Source organism: Diabrotica undecimpunctata, chromosome 2 (genome assembly GCF_040954645.1).
Source record: "Diabrotica undecimpunctata isolate CICGRU chromosome 2, icDiaUnde3, whole genome shotgun sequence".
NCBI classification, from domain to species: domain Eukaryota; kingdom Metazoa; phylum Arthropoda; class Insecta; order Coleoptera; family Chrysomelidae; genus Diabrotica; species Diabrotica undecimpunctata.
This window is the reverse complement of record NC_092804.1, coordinates 9535852-9553950: the sequence shown is the minus strand read 5'-3', so window position 1 is coordinate 9553950 and position 18099 is coordinate 9535852. Positions and strand designations below refer to the sequence as shown.

At 33.9% G+C, this 18099-nt stretch overlaps 1 protein-coding gene across 2 annotated transcripts in view; it reads left to right on the top strand.

Moving 5' to 3' along the window:
- The window catches only part of LOC140434154 (ABC transporter G family member 23-like), a 52086-nt gene extending 34221 nt beyond the window's left edge, over positions 1 to 17865 (top strand). For both annotated transcript variants that reach the window (XM_072522213.1, XM_072522214.1), the window contains 6 exons: positions 5978 to 6212; positions 10616 to 10793; positions 11392 to 11575; positions 14944 to 15209; positions 15403 to 15489; positions 17573 to 17865. In XM_072522213.1, the coding sequence (XP_072378314.1) occupies positions 5978 to 6212; positions 10616 to 10793; positions 11392 to 11575; positions 14944 to 15209; positions 15403 to 15489; positions 17573 to 17784 (1162 nt within the window). In that variant the 3' untranslated portion in view covers positions 17785 to 17865. The remainder of the gene's footprint in view (positions 1 to 5977; positions 6213 to 10615; positions 10794 to 11391; positions 11576 to 14943; positions 15210 to 15402; positions 15490 to 17572) is intronic.
- Positions 17866 to 18099: the final 234 nt, after the last annotated feature.

Sequence of the window (18099 nt, the reverse complement as noted above, 5' to 3'; positions counted from 1 at the left end):
TACCAGCAGAAAATAAAAGTAATATTAAATGAAAGAGGAGAACAAAACAACATTGAAGAAGAATGGAATATCATCAAAACGACAATTACAAATATGGCAAAGGAAACATTAGGTGAAACCTCAAGCCAAAGAAACGAGGAATGGTTTGACCAAGATTGCCAACAAGTAATAAATAGCAAAAATATAGCTAGACAGAAATGTCTACAAAGGGATTCCCGATCGAATAGAAAGGCATATGAAGAACTCAGAAAAGATGCAAAGAAAATATGCAGAAGGAAAAAGAGAGAAATGTTGAATAGAAAAATACAACAAATTACAGATTATAATAACAGAAGAGAGGCTAGAAAATTTTACAAGGAAATCAAGCAATGCACCCAAGGATACATAACAAGATCAACAGTTTGCAAGGACAAAAATGGGGCAATTATCAGCGAGAAAGAGGAAATAATGAAAAAGTGGAAGGAGCATTTTCAAGAGCTGTTAAACCCAGAAAAAGAACAAAACGAAGATGAAGAGATAATTCACCACACAGCAGAACAACTAGTTGAGCAACCAACATTGGAAGAAACGATAAACGTCATAAAACATCTAAAAAATAACAAAGCACCTGGCACAGATGGAATAACTGCAGAACTGATAAAGAATGGTGGACATGCGCTATGGAGGCGTATCCACAAACTAATCGACCGCATATGGACACTAGAAGTCATCCCAGAAGATTGGAAAGTGGGAATCATACTTCCTATGTACAAAGGGGGAGACAAACGATTCTGCAAAAATTATAGGGGCATAACAGTTTTAAATGTCATCTACAAGATATTATCAGGAATTACATATAGCCGCCTGGAATCGTTTTCGGAGGAGGTTATTGGTGAATACCAATGTGGCTTCAGACCAAAGAGGTCAACTATAGACCAAATACATATGTTAAGAGGTATACATGAAAAATGTGTTGAATATAAAATACCTATTTACAACTTGTATATCGATTTCAAACAGGCGTTTGATGGAGTAGATCGACAAAAGATGTTAAAGCAACTATCTATGTTAGGGATACCCAATAAGTTGGTTAAACTTATACGAATGACTCTGGAGGGTTCCAAAGCTATGGTGAGAATAGATGGAGATATGACGCAGGCCTTTGATATTGAAAATGGAGTTAGACAAGGGGATGCCTTATCAACAACACTTTTTAATCTAACTTTAGAAGCTGTTGTTAGAAAACTGGATGTAAACGGCTGTATTAATACAAGATCTATGCAAATATGCGCATATGCGGATGATGTTGCCATAATAAGCCGCAACAAAAGGGTATTGAGCGAAAAAGTCATAGAACTGAAACGAGAAGCTGCTACGTTTGGTCTATATATAAATGAAAGCAAAACAAAATATATGGAGTGCACAAAATCGAATGAACATGAGAATCTGAAGGTAGACAACCATACCTACAAATATGCCTCCACTTTTCCCTACCTAGGCTCAATAATAAATGACAACAACATCAGTCAAGAAATACAAGCACGGATTCTTAGCGGTAATAAGTGTTTTTATGCATACAAAGACTTAATGAAAAGTAAGTTACTGAATCGTGAGTCTAAGCTGAGAATCTACAAAACAGTAATTAGACCAGTGGCCACATATGGATGTGAAACGTGGATCCTCTCAACCACTGATGAAAGTCAACTGAGAATATTTGAGCACAAAATACTAAGGAAGATATTTGGACCAACCCAATGCAGCGATAGTTCGTGGAGAATTAAAATGAACCACGAGCTGGATGAACTAATGTAGAGCGCAGATATTGTCAGATTTGTAAAATCACAAAGACTAAACTGGCTTGGTCACCTAGAAAGAATGCCAGATAATCGAGCTGTAAAAGATTGCATACAATGTGATAACTATCTGGAGTGATAACTTGCATACAATGCAAGTTATCACTCCAGATTCTTCTTTAAGTGCCATCTCCGCGACGAAGGTTGGCAATCATCATGGCTATTCTGACCTTCGAGGCAGCTGCTTTGAACAATTGGAAGAAAAATAAAATAGCAACGGTTTGTATATCTTATTGGTTCAAAGTCTATAATATTGTGCCACTCAATAAAACTATCAGTCTTTGTATCTGTCTCCGAGGTATCACTGTCATTCACTGCTTACCGATTTTATAAATTTTGAGACATTTATTGATGCCAGAACAGGCTTTTTTTGTTTAAGTGGCCTTTGTTGTAATGTGGATGGCTAATATAGATCGTCTTCATTTATAGTTCCGTTATACTCCTCGTCCACTAACACAGTTCTGGTTTAGATCACATTAGTGTGATTACTAGTTGTTTAAAATCTATAATAAAGGCGGTACTATTAGTACCATCCCACCTGAAATACTGTACTATTATTTTAATTCGTTAGTGTAAAGGCGGAACTGGGGAACTGGTTTGGTACTAATTGATTTTTAAGTACTTCCTTTTAATTTTTAGATTTCATTTGACAACTTTTTTAAATAAGGTACAATTTTATGATTCACCAAGAATTTATTGGACGTGAACATTTGGGAGGTTTGGCCTCTACATTTTTTGTTTCTTGTGGTAGTTGAATTTTATAAAGTAATAAATTCTTGTATAGGAGTAACGCATTAGGAAAGTAGATGATGTTACAGAAGTCTCATGACTTCTGGTTGCCTCTTAACGCATTATTTTTATTATCGCTTATCATTCTTAGTTTTAATTTGTAAAGGATAGATAAAAATAAATGATAAAGTAAATATATCATATTATTGACAGCAGAATAGAGTCTATAGTAATTTCTCTTGTAGCGGATAACCATTCATCTAAGACACAAAAATAAGGAAGTATAACTATAAACATGTATTTTGGGTCCCAAATATTAGTTTTCTGAGAATTTACTTCACCTTATTTTTACAATACACTAAAGTTAATAATAGTTTTTTTTTTATTTTGAAATAACGTTACATAATTTTTATTTATTAAAAAAACAACACCTACCTCTTTCACAACAAAATATCTGCCAACGCTATGATATATTTTTTTATAAACTTCTTCTTCTTCTTCCTACTTTGTAAATAGGCTTAATGTCTGTTTTACTTTGGTTTTTAGCCTCAATTGACGTTGTCTGACCATCTTTTCCTCGGTCGTCCCAATGATCTTCTTCCATCTGGCGATTTGTCTCTTGCTATTCGTACTATTCTATTTTCTGTCATTCTTTTGATGTGTTGATTCCATTCCACTTTTCTTCTTTTGGTCCACGCGTTTATTTCCTCTATACCACATCTCGCTCGTATTTCCTCACTTCTTGCTCTGTCTCTTAGTGTTTGGTTTGTTATTTTTCGTAAGACTTTTATTTCTGTTGATTCCAGGAATCTTTGTGTTTTTGCCGTATGTGCTCTGGTTTCCGCTGTGTACGTCATTATCGGTCTTATTGTTGATTTATACATCCTGGTTTTCGTTTCCGTTGTGAGGTATTTGTTTCTCCAGATTGTGTTGTTGAGACATCCTGCTGCTCTGTTTGCCATGTTCACTTGTTTTTGTACTTCTGCTTCCACTTTTCCGTAGCTTGACAGTTTTATTCCCAAGTATTCAGTTTCCATCACTTGTTCTATTATTTTGTTATTTACGACTATAATTGGTTTCAAATGAGTGTAGAGTAATAAATCATGAAGTGTCATAAAATTTGCCTGAATTTCGGTGTCGTCATGGGCGTAGGCAAATGGACGGATGTCAACTTCGTCGTCAAAAATTGATGTACCTCAAAATATCATATTTTGGATATTTTGTGATAACCAATTTTATTTAATTTTTCGATTAACTTATTCTTCAAACTCGTATTCCATTATATGGTCATTAAAGCTAATTACATTTTTATTTATAAAAACAAATTCACTTCCTTACTGAACGAATAAAAGCATTAGAAGAAACTGATAAGGGTATGACGCACCTCCTAATATTACTAAGAACTAAAATAAATCAACATGAAGGCTAATAACGCGTAATGCGGTTTTACTTACACTTTCATTATAATCCCTCTTTTAATTTATTATTATCATTCGACATTCGACATTCGAGTTAGTAATTGTTACTACACCAATTAAACGTACAGTAATATTGTGATATAGAAATAGTGAAAAAGTTATAAAATGGCGACATTTACTCCAAAGAAAAGAGGTGTAAAAAATTCTCCGCTATCTGTTAGTGAAAAAGTTATAATTTTAAATGTATATGATTGCATAAAACACGATCACCCTAGTTTGTCTGTGCAAGAAAGTGTTGAGCGATGTGCCCGAATGACTGGAATTGGACAGTCCACGATTTTTAAATTATTGCGAGAAAGAAAGATATCAGGCCAGTTAAGTCCATGCAAGAGAAAATCAGGAAGACCAATAAAAATCTTAGGTGAAGACACCAAACGTGACATTCGAAGAAAAGTTCATTCGTTTTATTTTAAAAAGGAAATACCCACCCTTGACAAAATACTAATGGAGATAAGCCAAGATAACGATATTCCTTTGATATCCAGAAAACTTTTATGGAAAACTTTAAAAAGTATGAATTTTTCCTGGGAAAAGCACAATCGAAAGGCACTATTACTGGAAAGTGATGAAATCATTTGCTGGAGACGAAAATATTTGAGAACTATAAAACAGTACCGCAGAGAGCACAAGAAAATTTTTTATCTTGATGAGACGTGGATAAACGAAGGTTATATAGTCCAAAAAATGTGGCAAGATAAAAATGTAACAAGTGCTCGCCAAGCTTTCATAGAAGGCCTTTCGACGGGTATTAAAGTGCCTTCGGGAAAAGGGAAGAGGCTTATAATTGCTCACATTGGAAGCGAAGAAGGATTTTTAAAAGAAGGTTTGTTAAGCTTTGAGTCGTGTCGGACGGGAGATTATCATGAGGACATGAATTCGGATGTCTTCGAAGACTACTTCGGGGAAATGTTAAAATTTCTTCCAGCTGATTCGGTCGTGGTTAAATCCCATAGAACTTATATGGGCACAAGTTAAAGGATATGTTGCAAGGCACAATACCACATTTAAAATGAAAGATGTCAAGGTATTGTTTGATCAAGCCATTATGGAAATCACATCAGAAAACTGGCAAAAAGCAATCCAGCATGTTTTAAAAGAGGAAGATAAAATGTGGGAACTGGACAACTTGGTCGATCAGGTGGTTGACCCTATAATTATAACACCAGGGGATGATGACAGTTCTTCGGATGAAGACTATAGTGATGTAGAATTGTAATAACGTATCCAGTAAAGTTTTTGTAGTTTTTGTGAATAAATTGATTTAAACTCCCCACAAGTGTTTCAATATGTAAAGTTCATTCGTGTGTGTTTGTGAGTATTTCCCGATTTCGGTTCGTATATATTTTATTGTTACATTTTATATTTTTTTAATAACACTGTTCTGCTGTATTACATTTTTATTTCCTTTAATATCATTTTTAAGAATGCATATTCTTTTGTCAATTAACCCACTAGCGCGCCTCTGGCTCAGTGTTTATCTGTCGATAACAATGGACTAATCCCTTAAAACAGGGTGATACCTACCTGCTCTTTATGAAACGACAGAATTTTGCAATGCGGACGGAATTTATTGACGGATTATTGACGGATTACCCTGTAGCGCTTTTGAATACTTCATGAGATTTTATTACTCTACACTCATTAGAAATAGATTATAGTAATAAAACGATCTATAATGGTAATTTCTGAGAATAGTGAATAATAGCGAAAATTTTGGGTGATTTTTATACTTGTTACCTATATTTTGAATATTTATTTTGTACTGATTAATTTTTCCACTTAAAAGTAGTTTGTCTATGACTTATTTTTCTTTTCTTCGTGAAAGGGTACAACAATTTTGATTAGGGCTGGACACTATTGTAATTTTAACATTAGCTTAAATTAAGCTAGCGAATAATATTTAATAATATATCCTATTTATTTTTTAACCATTTTTAGAGCCGTTACATTCTTATTAGGCATGCCCATACTTGAAATGCTCATGGTAGTGTATTCCTTAGGCCTTGATATGAGAAATATTGGTTTAGGTGTAGTCAACAATGAGAACATGAATTCAACTTGTTTCAACTATTCATTCAATGATACAGTGGAAGTAGCAAACAATGAATGTCATTTTAAAAACTTATCTTGCCGATTTTTAGAAATGTTGGATAATCATCCAATGATAAATAAGGTAAGGATTTATTTGCAATATTATTGTATATACACCATGTAAATTAAGCGATTGATACCAATATCTAGAGATCAACTATCCCTAACTATACACATAAACAAGACAAACAATGTAGGTATTTAAAAATCGAACATTATATACAATAAATTTTAACTTAGGCCATTTTAACGGTTAACGTTGGTCTTTTTGTCTAGCAGTGTGACCTGCGAGGCACCATTTGAGCTTTGCAATTTTTGTTGCAATATCCTCAACCCTTGTTTTATCTTATCCAGGCGTTTCTCTTTTTATCTGATAGTCGTATATCTAACATTGTCCTTTCCACTACCCTTTCTGTTGTGGCTAGTTGATTCATATTTATCTTGGTTAGGGTCCAAGTTTGACATCCATATGTCTTGATAGGAAAGACGCACTGGTTAAATAGGCTGCTCCTCAAGTATCCTTCCGTGACTAACATTCGGTCTGTCAGACGGACCACTTCGAGTTTTTACGATTATATCCGAATCGTTCGTTATTTATCGTCGCTGCCTCTCAGTAGCTGCCTAATTTAAGCGTCTGGTTTTAGTGTTGAAGTTTGACATCAGTGTCAGGTGCTTATGCAATTATGGGTAAGTTTTGTTTCCAAAACCGATGTTAGTTTGGTGTTCCGTCTGAATCACAGGGTAAGATTAATTTGTTTTATTGGTAAAAAGTAAAGTTTTCGTGTATTTTTTAATCATTATAAGAGTTTTCTTGTGGTACTCTTTCATTTACTTTTTTTTTGTACATAAAAATTATGCCGAAGTAGCTTTAGACGACTTTTTGATTTCATAGATGACAAGTTTCATCTGATGTAGCATACGATAGTGATTCCAGCTTAGTTAACTTAGTGACCGATAGTGACCACTTATATATATATATATATATATATATATATATATATATATATACATATATATATATATATATACATATATATATATATATATATACATATATATATATATATATATACATATATATATATATATATACATATATATATATATATATATATATATATATATATATATATATATATATATATATATATATATATATATATATATATGGCTATACACCCCAGTGTGGGGTTAAACCGCAAATGCTTTCTAGATCCTATTTCTTAAGTGGATCAGTCTTTTTTGTTTATCTTATCTTCTTGACAATATCTCTCCATTTTTTCCTGTCTCTAGTTCTTCCTCTCCATTCTCTGACTCCTGCCCTTTGGAGGTCTTCTTCAACTTCTTGCAGCCACTTTGATCTCGGTCTTCCCCTTCTCTTTCTTCCTCCTGGATTCCATTCTATCATTGCGTATGTCACTGCCTCATCGCCTGCTCGCTAAATGTGACCTAACCATCTAACTCTGCATTGCTTAATTTTAGGTACGATGTCTTCCTTAAGTTCTTCCTTAATTTCTGCATTTGTTCTGCTTCTATATTCATTTTGCTCTGTTCTGATTGGTCCTAGTATAGTTCTCATAATCTTTCTCTCTGCTATTCTTAAGTCTTCTTCATCTTTTTTAACCATCGTCATTGTTTCTCCTGCATATAATAATATTGGCCTAATTGTGGTGTTATAAATGCCGATCTTACTTTTTTTAGTCAGTGTTTTGCTTTTAAGTAATCTTTTGTTTGCAAAATAAGCTTTATTCGCTGCTAATATTTTTTCTTTTATTTCGGATTTCCTTTCTCCGGATTTACTTATTGTAACTCCTAGGTATTTGAAGTATTCTACTTCTTCAAACTCAGAACTTCCTATTTTGATTTTTTCTTTCATTGGTTTTTTCCCTAATGTTAATATTTTTGTCTTTTCTTGATTTAATCTTAGCCTTATTACCTCCCCTTTCTCTCTTATTTCTTCTAGCATTTCTTTCATTATTTTTCTGTTCTTTGCTAACGACCACTTAGAAGTTCAAAATGAGAACAGTGATTCGGAACAAGATGTGTCCGACGATGACTTAGCCTTTGTTTTACCAGTTGCGAGAACGATCCGTGAATCTTGTTTCTTTGGACGGGACGGTACTTGATGGAACAAACATTTATATCAACGCAAGAACGTGCGGACCCGTACTGAACCCAATTTAGTAACCCAATCACCAGGAGAAAAAAGTGAAGATAGGCGCAAGAAAACAGCAATGGAAATATGGAGCTTGTTTTTCACAAATGAAAGGTTAGAAAAAATAGTATTCTACACAAACCGACATATCGAATTAAAACAATATTATTAATAATATTAATAAGGCTAACAGATATAGATGAACTGAAAGATTTATTCGGATTACTCTATATTGTTAGTAAAAACAGGCAAAATTATCAAAATGCTTAGGACCTTTTCAGAACTAACGGTATAAACACAGACATTCTTCGGTTAAATATGTCGATGAAAAGATTCAAACTGTCAAACATACTACCTCAAGACCAGAGAGACAATCTGTTGATAAACTTGCTTCCATCCGAGAACTGATTGATGAGTTTAACGGAAATTTACCAAAGTATTTCTCTATTTCACAATACGCCACAGTTGATGAGATGTGATGGAAATTTACAGGTCGGTGCGGATTTAGAGTATATATGTATACCATCCAAACCAAATAGGTATGGTTTAAAGATATACTCTATAGCTGACGCTAAAATGTTTTACACGACAAAAATGGAGGTACATGTCGGACAACAGCCAATAGGGCCGTATCAGCAGGATACTACAAATATTTCCTTAGCACCAAGATTATGTCAATCGATATGGTGATCCAAACGTAATGTAAGGATGGATAATTTTTTTAAAAGCAATTTTTTAGCGTATAAACTTCGGAATGATCATGGACTCACGACAATTGAAACTCTTAGAAAAAATAAACCTCAAATTTCGGCTGAAATGAAAATGAATAGGCATAAAAAATCTATTATGGTTGCGTTTCAAGACAAAACAACTTTAGTTTCATACATTCCAAGAAAAAATAAAAATGTATTTGTTCTTTCCACAATGCACCGTGATGATGAAACAGACATGAAGACCGGCAAACCAGATATAATTATAACAAGACGACAAGACGTTGGCCGATGGTGATTTTCAATGGATTGTTAAATATAGCTGGTATTAACTCATTTGTTATATTTGACAATAATTCAACAGATGAAAAAAATAGAGAGAAGAAATATTTTGGAGGATCTTGTGTTCTATTTAGTTGAAGCATACGTGAGAAAGCGCACTAACCTCATCGGTGTACCAAGAACAATTAAAGTGAGAATTCAGGAAATATATAACATTACCAAGGTCGAAGAGGAACCTTCGAGATGTTAATACAAATGGCGAATGTTTCGTTTTTTCCAGTAAAAAAAGCAGGAAGACTATATTCACATGTCATCGTTGTAAACATTTCATATTCTTAGAACATGTGACTCCCTTCTGTGAAAAATGTACTCAATATTTCGATGAATTTACTAGATAGTTTTTAACAATCTATGGATATATTTCCAATATTTTTCTTATTTCTTTTTATTACTGGTGCCATTGAGAATTGTTATTTAGTTTTGTTATCTAAATAACTATGATGTAACCATCATCATCACTGGCTCGACAACCCTTTTTGGGTCTTGGCCTGTTCCAGGATTCTTCTCCATTCTGATCTGTTTCGTGCTTTTTTTCTCCAGTTTTTTATTTTTAAGGTTGTTATATCATTTTCTATTTGTTCTAAGTATCTCAGCTTCGGTATTCCTCTTGTTCTTTTTCCTACTGGCATCTGTTTGAATATTTTGTTTGGTATTTCGCCTTCTTTCATTCTTTCTACATGTCCTATCCAACGCAGCCGTCCTATTTTCATGAAAGTTATAAGATCCGGATCCTGGTATATTTTGTATAGTTTAGAGTTGTATTTTCTTCGCCATATTCGGTTTTCTTTTGTGCCCTTATATATGTGTCGCAAGATTTTTCTTTCAAAGGTGGCTGACAACGTTTCCTCTCTTTTAGTGAGTGTCCATGTTTCTGAGCCATATGTGAGTACCGGTCTTATTAGGGTTGATGTAACCATAACCAGCTCGATATAATTAAGTTTGAGTTGTTGACAGTTGTTTTTTTTTTGTTTGGTGTTTTGTTAATGTTTAAGAGGCTAAATAAGTTAAAAATAGGTATTATTCTTATTTAATTTCACTCCCTTAAGAAGTAAACAAAAGTCTACGCTTCAATGTGGGTCAATGGAAACATTTTTTTATGTCCTATAATTTATGTCCGTCTCTGAGACCGATGTTAGCTTTAATGTCCAGAAAACCTATGCTAGTTGAGGAAGGGTATTGAATTATTTTGTAGTTCTTAAATATTCAACTGAGTTTTCCAAATCATTGCAGAAAGAACTTACAATGTTGCTAATTTATTAAATTGTAAAACCTTTTTAGATTTATTATAATACTATAGAAGAAGCGAATTATGGTGCAAGTCATGGAGAGACGTATGGATACATCTTTTTTCCAAAAAATTTCTCCTTTTCCTTAGAAGGAAGACTGAGAGATATGAGGTATGCTGAAAACTCAATTCTGGATTTTGGCCAAATCAAAGTTAGGTTAGATATGTCTAGTAAGTTATTAAGCTAGTCTAATTCCTATTAGAAATATATATATATATATATATATATATATATATATATATATATATATATATATATATATATATATAATAAAATATATGATATTTATAACTTAAAAGGAATTTAACAAAATCTTGACATTTTGCGGTAAAGATACATATTATACAAAGAAATATAATGAAGGGAATTATAGCACAGATGCGTAATTTGTACTATTAAATGAGATATATGTTAGGGCAACAACTAGACATTTTTAAAAATGTCTATAGGCCCCAGGTCGACTCAGCCTGAATAAAATGAGTACCTTGGGTAAAACCAGGGGTAATAATAGGCGGTTGAAGCGTAGCACTGGCCATGTTACCTTCCTTGTATACCGTAGGCCCTAGATATAGCAGACAACCCTGCTATACTCCCAAAGCCGCGAGCGGTATAAAACGGGAGACTATTATATATAAGCTGTAACAAATATGTTTATTTCTACAGCTCCATTTATTTATCATCGAGATTATACTAGTATTAAAAAATTAAAACTACCAATACAGTGGTATATATTGTAATTGTTTATATATAAATAACTATCTTTTACAGATCAACAAATAGGAACGACTCTTAAAAGTAAGTTGATAGATCTCTATCTAGACTTTCAAAAGTCCGTATTCGTAGATTGTAAATATGAAGCAAAGGCAGCGGAAATACCAATACAAACTGACTACATCTATGGGTACAAAAACGATCCCTTTCAAGTTTTCATAATACCTGGTGTAATAATAACGTAAGTAAACATGAAATATTATTCTTCTATCTATCGCGTTACATCCCAAATTGGGACTTGGTTTCTCGAAGAAAGCCGATCCCTTTGTGCAACTTATCACTAAGTTTTTTTACCTATAATTTACTAAAATTGTAGTAAAATACAGTTCAAAAATTTACTGTTACAGGAAATATGCTGGCCTCTACATCGTAATTATGGACGCAATCAATCGCTGTCACTAATATTGCATGATGATTATTTTTTGCCTTGACTAATAAAAGTTAAAAGAGTTTTCAAATTTGTGGAACTCGTCTTGCACCTTGATATTCGTGGCAATTGATATTCTTATACACACAGTATCTTATACAAATGCCAATTGTAGCTTTGGAAACTGCTGCACGAAAGATTTCTGTGAATGAGCGGTTAAACCATCTCCTCAGGTCTTTCAACCACGAGTTCTGGCGTCTTTTAACTGATCTTTTGCCTTGCACTTTACCTTCCAATATGATTTAGCGTAATTAATATCTTTTACCTGGCTGTTGATATTTGCTCCCAAATATTTTATGGAAGTTACCTGTTCTATTATTTGTCCCTTGGAAAACCGAACATTTCGCTATGAAGAACTACCGCATTTATTATATTTTGTAGTTCTTGTGCATTGCTTGCTATTATGACGGCATCATCAGCGTATCTGATGTTGCCTATGCTGGTTCCGTTAATCTTGATTCCACCTTGAACCTCGTCTAATGCTTTTCGGAATATAGATTCCGAATACAGATTAAATAATAGTGGTGATAAGACTGGTATATAATGGTGATAAGAGGTGATAGACTTATATTGCTTGAAAGCAATCCAAAAAACATGCGCGACCCTATCAAAGCGTGACAGAAAGAAGTAGAAAGCATGGATGTCTGATGAGATAATGGATATGATGGATGAAAGACATAAATTCAAGAATAAAAATGCAGAAAAATACCAGCAGATCCACAAAATCATGAGAACGAAAATTCGAGAAGCCCAAGAAAAATGGTTTTCCACCGAATGCAGGGAAATAGAACAATAGGAACGGAAATACGAGTTACAATATGCACAAAAAAATAAAATCAATGACAAACAAGAGGAATTTCAATAAGTCACCCAACAGCATAAAAGGTAGCGATGGGAATCTTATCTCGGAGCCATCAACGATCTTAGAAACATGGAAATCATACATAGAAAAATTATTTGCATCTGACAGGACTAATGATCACCTATATGGAGAAGGAGAAACAGGTCCTTCAATCCTTAAATCGGAGATAGAAGATGCCATTGCAGCACTAAAAAACAATAAGTCAACAGGTCCGGACAATGTACTCTGCAAAATATTAAAGATCCTATGTAAATCAGACAAACAGTTCCTTAATAATCTAGTTGTACTTTTTAACAACATATATAATAGCGGTAAAATCCCGGAGAACTGGCCACAGTCAACATTTATTACAATCCCGAAGAAACCAAATGCCCTGATCTGTGATGACTACCGACTTATAAGCTTGATCAATCATGTCACTAAAGCGTTCACTAAGATCATTCATAGAAGAATATATGATAAATGTGAGTCAAATATCGATAGATCGCAGTTTGGTTTTCGGAAAGCACTTGGAACTAGAGAAGCAGTTTTTGCTCTCCAGGTGCTTATACAGCGGTGTAAACACGTTGATAAGGACGTGTATTTGTGCTTTGTGGATTTAAAAAAGCATTTGACAATGTCAATCATGAAAAATTGATGGATATTCTGCGAAAGACAGGTATTGTCGACAAGGACATTCGAATTGTGGCAAACCTATACTGGGGTCAAACAGCAAGAGCAAAAATCGGCAACGAGCTCACTGGAAGGGTGCAGATCAAAAGAGGTGTCCGTCAGGGGTGTATCTTATCCCCACTCCTATTCAATATTTATTCCCAGGAAATATTTAACAAATGTATGAAAAATGCAAATGTGGGCATAAAAATAAACGGCGAGTTAACGAACAATATAAGATATGCCAACGACAAGGTGATCCTTGCCAGTACCATAGACGAATTACAATAGGTAATGGAAAGAGTTTATTCAGTTAGTGAGGAATACAGCCTGGGCCTCAACTTAAAGAAGACAAAGTGGAAAAGAGCTCCTTATAAGCAAGGATTTATCTCTTCCCCTAAAACTACGTCTAGTTAAGTGCTACATTTTTCCGATCTTACTATATGGTATGGAGGCCTGGACGCTGACAGAGACGCTCACGAGAAAACTAGAAGCATTCAAAATGTGGGTGTACCGACGCATTCTTCGTCATGGACCGAACATGTCACCAACATAGAGGTACTCCAAAGAATCGGAAAGGAGAAAGAAATCGTGAGCACAATCAAACAAAGAAAGCTTGGATATCTAAGCCACATATTGAGACACGATAAGTACCGTCTACTGCAATTGATTGTCCAGGGGAAAGTAGACAGTAAGCGAGGGCCAGGCCGGAGAAGACACTCGTGGCTCCAAAATTTGCGGAAGTGTTTCGCTCGAACTATTCAGAAGCGCCGCAAACAAGATCAGAATTGCCATGTTGATAGCCAACGTTCGCAACGGACAGGGCACTTGAAGAAGGTGATAAGACGCAACCTTGTCGCACTTCTTGTCAGATTCGTATATTTTCGGATGTCGTTTGCTCTACTTGTTCGTCAATTGCAGTTGTTCTAAGAATTTCGATCATCTTTTGATGGTTAACGCAGTCAAATACTTTTCGATAATCAAAAAAACATGCATATACATCTACATTCATGTCTCTGCAACATTGTGTTAACACAATTAAGGCAAAAATTCACACTTCTTGTAAATTCGTGTGTGAATTATTCTGAGAAAAGTTTCGTCATATCATGCTTAATATTCGATAGTCATCGCAGTGTGAGGCATTAAATTTTTTTGGTAACGTTACGAATGTTGATTCGATCTTGTTAGATTTAATTTTATCGATCCATTTGATCTTATGGTCATAGATCAGAGAAACTTTTAAGATTTTCTTGTAGTAGCTTTTTTGGGAGCACAACTTAAATGTCCTCCTGTACATGACTGTAGACATCTTCAGCAAGTTCAGATTTTCTAGCATGAGTCTGCACATAACAGGTTCTCTCCTGGTTATAGATTATTGTTTTGATTTATAAATGAGCCAAGGTCAGCACAAGTGAGTCCAAATCTCATCTTTACAATTTTGTTTTGAGAAACTTTCAATTTTCTTTAAGATCTATTTTCTGATCTCAACTAGGTATAGCATTCGTAACACCCCGTTCATATAATAATGGTTTCATGTATCTAATTTCTCGATTTCTGGTGTATAATCACAATTATTGATTAAAATTATTTTATACTATGATATTTTTAGGATGATGTTCTTTTTTGGAGCTCTAATGACGTCCCAAATTTTAGTATTAGAGAAACACGAAGGTATTTGGGATAGGTCTATTGTAGCCGGTGTGACTGCAGTGGAAATGACTTTCTCCCATTTGTTCTTTCAAGCGATTATCGCAGTGGTCCAAACCATGGAAATGATAATAGTTATTTATGTTATTTATGAATACAAATATATTGGAAGCATGTGGTTGATGTACTTGATTGCGTATTTTCAAGGAATTTGCGGTATGAGCTATGGTAAGTTAATTCTTTAATGAACAAGATATTTTTTTGGTGTTTTATTACTTTTTGTTACTAATTGTTGTTATTAGGGTGTTAACCTAGTCTTCAGACCAGGTTAGAGTACAATTTCTTACAGTTTAATTACAGTTTATTAGCTCTTACCTTTTCAATGCAACACGCATGATTTAGTTTTTTACTTCTTTTTTAGGCTTGTTTGTTTCGAGTGTCAGCACAAATCAAATGATGTCCTCTAATGCAGTGATGGGATTTTATCTTCCATTAATCGTCATCAGTGGTACGTTAATTTGGTTAAAAAATACAATTCCTTACATTACTATAAGAAAAATTTAATCTAAAAACCTATTCACAGAATGCTATCAATTTAATTATCGATAGACATCTTCAGGTTGAAAAAAAAAACAACAAACAAGGCATAAATTGTTAGATAAAATACATGTTTCACGATGCAAAGAGAGAATATCCAATTTAAAAAAAAAGAGATCGGGAGAAGGTGACAAAAAATAGACATTAATAAACTAAATGTACACAGACACCAAATGTATTCCACATGTATTCATTCCAAATGTATACAGACATTCCAAATGTATACAGACACCAAATAGAAGATCAAATAAGGACAAAAAACTTAGAAGAAGAAGAAGACATTAACCAACTATGGGCAAATATACGAGATATTGTGTTACAGAAATCGGTCGAAATATTGGGCAAAACTAAGTCAGAAAAAAGAAATCATTGGTTTGATTATGAGTGCGAAATATCCACAAATAGAAATTATGCAACATATCAAAAAACCATCGACGCATGTTTTACATGGAGACAAAAAGAAAGGTATACTCGTCTTAGAAGAGAGGCAAAACGTATCCATCTACGTAAGAAGAGGGAATACAAACAGAACACTCTCAATGACATACAAAGTTTATTTGATAAAAAAGAAACGAGGAAATACTACAAATCCTTAAATCCGTCGATAATTTAAACCATGATTAAACATTTCTAAAGACACTAACGATGAAATTCTACATGATAAAAACTCAGTTCTTAACAGATGGGCACAACATTTCAGCGAACATCTAAATATAAACGATATTGAAGGAGGTTACAACATAGAAAATCAATAAAATCTACAACGTGTACTACACAGTGAAGACCCAACAAGAGAAGAAGTGTCAAATGTCATCCTAAAACTCAAAGACAATAAAGCTCCAGGAATCGATGAAATCTGTTCAGAAATGTATAAAAAAGGTGGTGATCAACATTTTGCAGCAATCCATAAACAAATAGTACTTGTATGGCCGAATGAATTAGTACCAGAAGAGTGGCTAAAGGGGATAATATGTCCGTTGCATAAAAAGGGTGATAACTGGAGTTTAAGAACTAAAGAGGCATTACTCTGTTAGCATCTGCGTATAAAATCTTCGGAAATGTATTGTTTGAAAGACAAACATTTTACAAAGGATATTATTGGTCAATATCAATGCGGATTTACTGCTGGAAAGTCAACTACTTATGAAATTCAAGCACATAGGCATATTCTAGAAAAGTCACTAGAATATAACATAGATACACACTACCGCTTCGTCGACTTGAAAGCAGCCTATGACAGTGTGAAAAGAACTGCATTATATAATGCAATGATAGACTTTGAGATCCCACTAAGTTAGTTAAGTTGACCCAACTAACAATGCAAAACGTAAAGTCATCCATTAGAATTGAAGGAGAAAACTCTAAGTTCTTTGACATTAATAATGGTCTAAGAGAGGGGGACGCGTTGGCGTGTCTCTTCATTATTGCCTTGGAAAAGGTAATCAGGCAATTAAATATTAGAATGAATGGAACTATTTTTAATAATCGACACAAATTCTCGAAATCGCTGACGATATAGTTATAGCGAGCAAAAGTATGAGAGACATGGTGCAGTGTTTTACGCTTGCGGACGCGGCAAGTGAATTAGGACTTGTGGTAAACGAGGAAAAAACCAAATATATGTTGGTTTCTACAAACCCTCGATATATCCAACAGAGAATTCAAATTAACAACCATACCTTTGAGCAAGTCAAAGAATTCACATATCTTGGATCGATAGTAAACGCAACAAACACGACAAGCGACGAAATAAAAAGACACATAGCAATGGCAAACTGTTCACGATCTTCAGAAACATTTAAAAAATAAAAATATAAAACGTGCAGTTAAGCTCAATATATACAAGACCTTAATAAGAGCGGTTTTGATATATGGGGCTGAAACGTGGACCTTATCTCAAAATGATGAAAGTCTTTTCGTTTGAAACATTTCATTATTTTACGAAGCATACAAAAATTGTTTATGCGTTTGACTAATCTATTTTGTTATTTTAGGTATTATTTGGCCCGTAGAGGGTATGCCAAGTGCACTTCAAATTATATCCAAACTATTTCCTTGTACCATGGCCGTTGAAGCTTTCGGTAACGTTGTCCATAAGGGATTGAAAATTAACGATATCAAAACTATTCAAGGACTGTCGATATCTTTGATTTGGGGCGTCATTTTTGTACTAATTACTTTGTTTTTCTTGAAGAGACAAAGATAACAAGTAGACTATACTATATAGATATTAGAAAAAACGTATTTGTACCTATTTACTTATTTTTATAAATTAAAATTAAAATAGTAAAAATAATGTTTTTTTTTCGTACACAAAAAGCATTAAGTATATTGTATTTTAAGCTGTCAACAATATTCCAAATCGTTAAAATAAAATGATACAAGGTATAAGAGAGCCCAAGTGTTATAAAATTCGCCCTGTTATGGATGCGTGTCGGTGCATAACGGGTTGTCTACGAACTACATTAAAGCTAAAAGAACGCAACATTTAAAAATCTGTAAAATGTCAAACATCATATTT